General features: G+C 63.6%; 1 protein-coding gene across 1 annotated transcript; it reads right to left on the reverse strand.

Moving 5' to 3' along the window:
* Window positions 1–1,538: 1,538 nt before the first annotated feature.
* On the reverse strand, window positions 1,539–3,989 carry GSTP1 (glutathione S-transferase pi 1). Its single transcript, XM_074956819.1, has 7 exons — window positions 3,872–3,989; window positions 3,734–3,772; window positions 3,267–3,373; window positions 2,750–2,837; window positions 2,443–2,546; window positions 1,968–2,075; window positions 1,539–1,785 (listed from the first exon to the last, which is right to left on the reverse strand). Coding segments are annotated over exons 1-7 (636 nt in total). The 5' UTR covers window positions 3,873–3,989; the 3' UTR covers window positions 1,539–1,596.
* Between the last annotated feature and the right edge of the window lie 490 nt (window positions 3,990–4,479).

The following is a 4,479-nucleotide window of genomic DNA, read 5'->3' on the forward strand; positions in this document are numbered from 1 at the left end:
AAGGACCGGTAAGGCCGACCCATACCAGCAGAGAATGTGAGGAGACAATGGGAAATCCAGTCACCAGGCCACGGACCCCTAGCACCCAGGGCCCCAGCAGGAGGATTTTGCCACCTCTCAGCAGGGAGGCTGAAGGACAGACTGTGCTGGAAGGTGGGGGAAGAAAGGTTGGCTGCTGGAGGAAACTGGGGCTCTCTTCTGGGAACTGAGGAAAGAAGGAAGTCAGAGACACAGTCTGAACATGGAGTTTGGGCTAGGTCGGGGGCAGGTTTGGGAGGCGGGAGACAGCTTTAGGGGCAGGGTTGGGCTTGGCTGGTGAATTGTGGCTCAACCAGAATGGATGATGCTTTAACCCTCAGTTTCTCCTGCTGACATAGGGCCTTGCTGGGCTGTGGAACGGGTTTGAAAAGGCTGCCCACTGTCACTGCAAACATGGGCTGGGGTGTCGGAGGCCCCAAAGAGCATCCAGGTCTCCCCCTGGAGTCTGGTTCAGTGGGACATGCTAGGCAGGGCTTGCAGGGTGAAGGAAGGCTGGAGCCCAGAGGCTCTGGTGCTGAGGCCAGTGGCCGGCCCTGGAGGAAGAGTAGGGCCCCCTGGCAGGCTGGTGCACTGAAGGGCTCCTCCATGGGACAGTGTAAATGCTAGGGCCTAGCACTGATCCTGGGGATCTGTGACGCAGGTGCTGCCAACCCCCCAAGGGGCCAGGCCAAGAGTGGGTCCCATGAAGGAATCACACACCCATGCTGGGGATGCCTGGATTCAATCCCCAGCTCTCGAAGGGTGGGTGAGGTCCAGTGGGTTAGGATAGGGGGCCAGGACCCCGGACAACTAGGTTCCACCCCTTCCCTCTACATTGCAGATTGCCATGCTAGCACCAGGGGGCTGGGAGAGGCAGACGAACGGCCTTTTCATTTAGACTGGAAGAGAATTGGATTTTATGGGCTGAGGACCTGGTGAAGTAGCCCCAGCCGCAGCACAGGGTGAACTGCCGTAGGGCGTGCTTAGCCCCACCCCATCAAGGATCCCTGAGGAGGTGAGTTTGCCCTGCCTCATGCTGAGCCCTCAGGGGTGGTGGCTCTGTGCTTGTGGGTATGCACCTGGCAATACAGCCTGTCCCTAGCAGAGCCTGGCCTGATGGAACAGGGCAGGATAAATGCAGCGCATATTGTGGGCACCACTCTGGGTCAGGGCACTACCCCCTGTGGCTCCTGCCTATTCCACCCCAGAGGTGGCTGTATCTCCCCCCTGGGAATGCCCCATCTTGGGTATAGCCACCAAATTGAGTAGCACTAGGGCCCTGTGAGGAGGTAGCCCGTGTGCCTGGCTAACACTGCCCAACTCCTGCCCCCCAGCTGCACAAAACAGCAGCCCCACGGGACCCAGCTCCTGGCACGGTCCTCGAGTTCTGGGCAGCGGGCACCTGCTGGAGCTGTGGGGGGGGGGGGGCTGCTTCTGGGACTGGAAACAGGTTTCCTCTCTCGTGCGTTAAGCACCAAGTTCCCCTGCCCACCGTGCCCCAGAACAACAACACAAAGGGGCCTGGTCTGGTAGCTGTTTATTGTGCCACGGGAGTGCCCCCTCCGTCCGTCCATGGGGTCACTGCTTGCCGTTGCCGTTGATAGGCCGGTCGCGGTGGGCAGCCGACTGCAGGTAGGTGTGCAGGCGGGGCCGGGCACTCACCCGCTCCACATAAGCGGCCAGCAGAGGGCAGGAGGCCAGGCAGCCAGGTGCTAGCACCAGGTGGTTCCGCACCAGTTCCACCAGGTTATAGTCTGCAAAAGAGATCTGGGGAGAGGGGGTGGAGTCAGCCCATGGCCATGCCCCCGGGCAGCTGATGAGACCCATCTGTTTTGGGGCCAGGGACAATGAGACCCTGGTCACCTGAGGAGGAGACTGATGGACAGATGCCCCCCTAAAGTGGCTGGGGTAAGAGTGGGGAGACAGCGCCCCCACCCCAACACACTCACCTTATCTCCAACAATGAAGGCCTGGCCAGCGCGGTTCTGGGACAGTAGGGTCTCAAAGGGGCGCAGATGCCCTGGCAGTGCCTCCACATAGGCCGCCTTCCCGCTCTCCTGTGGGAGATAGGAGTCAGGGCCCAGCCGCCTCCCCAGGAGCCCACTCCCACCACAACCTGTCCTACTGCTGTACCCATCCCCAACATGACAAGGTCCACCCCCAGCTAAACCCACCCCTCACCCTGACTTGTCCTAGCACCGGACCCACCTGCACCACAATGGGGCCTGTCCCCAACGATGGGCCCACCCCCTTGCTCCCCATCCTAGCACCAAAGTCAATCCTGCCCTCACTGCACTGGGGCCCACTCCTGCCTCCAAGTGCTGGAGCCACACCCAACCCACCCCGACCAGACCTCTCTCTCAGTGCTGGAGCTGCCCCCCTGCGCCCCCACCTCCCCCGACACAGACTCTGCCCTTGGCTCACGTAGTTCTGGTAGATGAGCTGGACGTATTTGAGGCGCAGATCTTCCACTCCATCATTCACCATGTCCAGCAACCCCGCCTCCCGCTGGTCCTTTCCGTATAGCCCTGCCAGAGTGAAAGCTGCCCTCAGCAGGGAGAGACCTTCCCCCCACCCTACACCTGCTCCCTACACCCCGCCCAGCCTCCCCAAGCTCCTTCCCACATAGCACTGCCAGAGGAGAGCCGTGGTCAGCACTGGGAGCCCCCCCCTACACCCAACCCCCCCTCCCCCCCCGCAGCTGCCCAGCCCCTCCCTCCCCCAGCCGTACCATAGGTCCTGGCCAGGTGCCGCAGGATGGCGTTGGACTGGTACAGGGTTAAGTCTCCATCCTGAAACTTGGGCAGCTGCCCAAACAGCTGCAAGGAGCACAAGGTGAGGAGTCACAAGCCCCAGATTGGGCCAACAGGGTGAGGCCATGGGAAACACACACACGGGGACATGGGGCAGAGCAGCCACCTCAGTGGGGCAACAGCAAGATGGGCCAGAAAGCCATTGGGGGAGGGCACTCTGAACCAGTGCCCAATCCCCCTCTTCAACCCACCCCAGGTCATGCCCCCCCATCTCCCCCAAGGGTTCCCCCACACCCACCCTCTCCCCACCCCATGGGGTCATGTCCCCAATCTCCCCTGAGATGCCCCCCCCCAGGATTCCTCCCACCCCACAGGGTCACTCCCCCGGCAGGGGATCCCCTCTCCCCCGCAGGGTCACTCCCCCCACCTCGCCCACTCCGCTCAGGGACCCCCCGCCACTCAGTGCCAGCCCCCCCCCGCAGGGGTTTCACTCACACAGGATTTCTTGAGCTCTCCCTTCTGCCACAGATCAATGGTCACCACGTCCTCCTGCCACTCCTGCCCCTGGTCGGCCAGCAGCATCCGCATGGCCTCGCAGCGCCCTGCGCCACGGGACGGGCAGACCCTCACTCGCTGCCCCCGGGCACGGGCGGGCCCCGCCGGCCCCCCTCCCGCAGCTCCCCCCGGGCACGGGCACGGGCACGGGCACGGGCGGGCCCCGCCGGCCCCCCTCCCGCAGCTCCCCCCGGGCACGGGCATGCTCCTCGCCACCCAGCCCCCGCGGCCATGGGCACCCCTGCCCCACGCCCCCCTCGCTGCCCAGCCCCCGCAGGGCACAGGCCGGGCAGAACAGACACCCCCTGAGGGGACGGGGGTTGTTGGGGGAGCCCAGGGCCGGGCTAGCGGGGGCTGGGGGTCGGGAGTGCCGGTCAGGATCTGGGGGCACCCCCCCAATCACTCACCGCGCACGGGGAAGTAGGTGATGGTGAAGGGCCCGGGCACTGCGGAGAGAACAGAGAAGGGAGCGGAGTTAGCGGGGTCTGGGACGCGGCGGGGGGGGGGGGGGAGGGGGCGCACCAGGGCCCCTCGCCCGGACTCACTCTTGGTCTCGCTCGCTCTCTGCAGCTGCGGAGCCGGACAGGTCCTGCCCTGGTTACACAGAGCCTGGAAAGTGCTGAGTCACCCGCCCCTCCGGTGCCTTAAAAGCAGAGGGACAGGCCCCGCCCCCAGCCAGCGGGGCGGAATTTGCTGCTGGGGTGGGAGCGCGCAGCTCCCAACCCGCTTCCCAGGGCTCGGTTCTTAAAGGCACCTGCCTGGCCAGTGCATTGAGCTGCTCAAGGAGACTTGAGTCAGTGACATAGTGTGTGCCCCCTCCAAAAAAAAATACCCTTGTCAGACATTTAAAACTCCCCACTCAGTTTCCGGGTCTGCAGAACCTCAGCGCAGGTCTGTCCTAGCCGCGGCTCTGACTGTGACCCCGTCCCTGCGGCTTCACGCCGATCCAGAGAACGTGCTTTTTACTGCCCTGAGCCCCTCATCCTGCTCCTTCGGCCCCCCTGTGCCGCTGGAGTCCCTGCCGAGCCGTGCCCCATGCAATCACGGTGTTTCTAGTGCAGCGCTTCCGGCTTGCCTTGCATCATTCCTGTCTCGTTCTACATTTTTGTTCCTTTTTTTCTTCCTCTTTTTTTAATACCTGGGGTTATTCTTG

This window comes from Natator depressus, chromosome 6, assembly GCF_965152275.1.
Source record: "Natator depressus isolate rNatDep1 chromosome 6, rNatDep2.hap1, whole genome shotgun sequence".
Lineage (NCBI taxonomy): Eukaryota > Metazoa > Chordata > Testudines > Cheloniidae > Natator > Natator depressus.

What these genes read in the sequence shown, in the direction of transcription:
- GSTP1 (XM_074956819.1), bottom strand. An exon ending in CACCTACTTCCCCGTGCGCG is followed by an intron (nt 3,374 to 3,733) that starts GTGAGTGATTGG and finishes CCCGTGGCGCAG; the next exon opens with GGCGCTGCGAGGCCATGCGG. An exon ending in GAGAGCTCAAGAAATCCTGT is followed by an intron (nt 2,838 to 3,266) that starts GTGAGTGAAACC and finishes TGCTCCTTGCAG; the next exon opens with CTGTTTGGGCAGCTGCCCAA.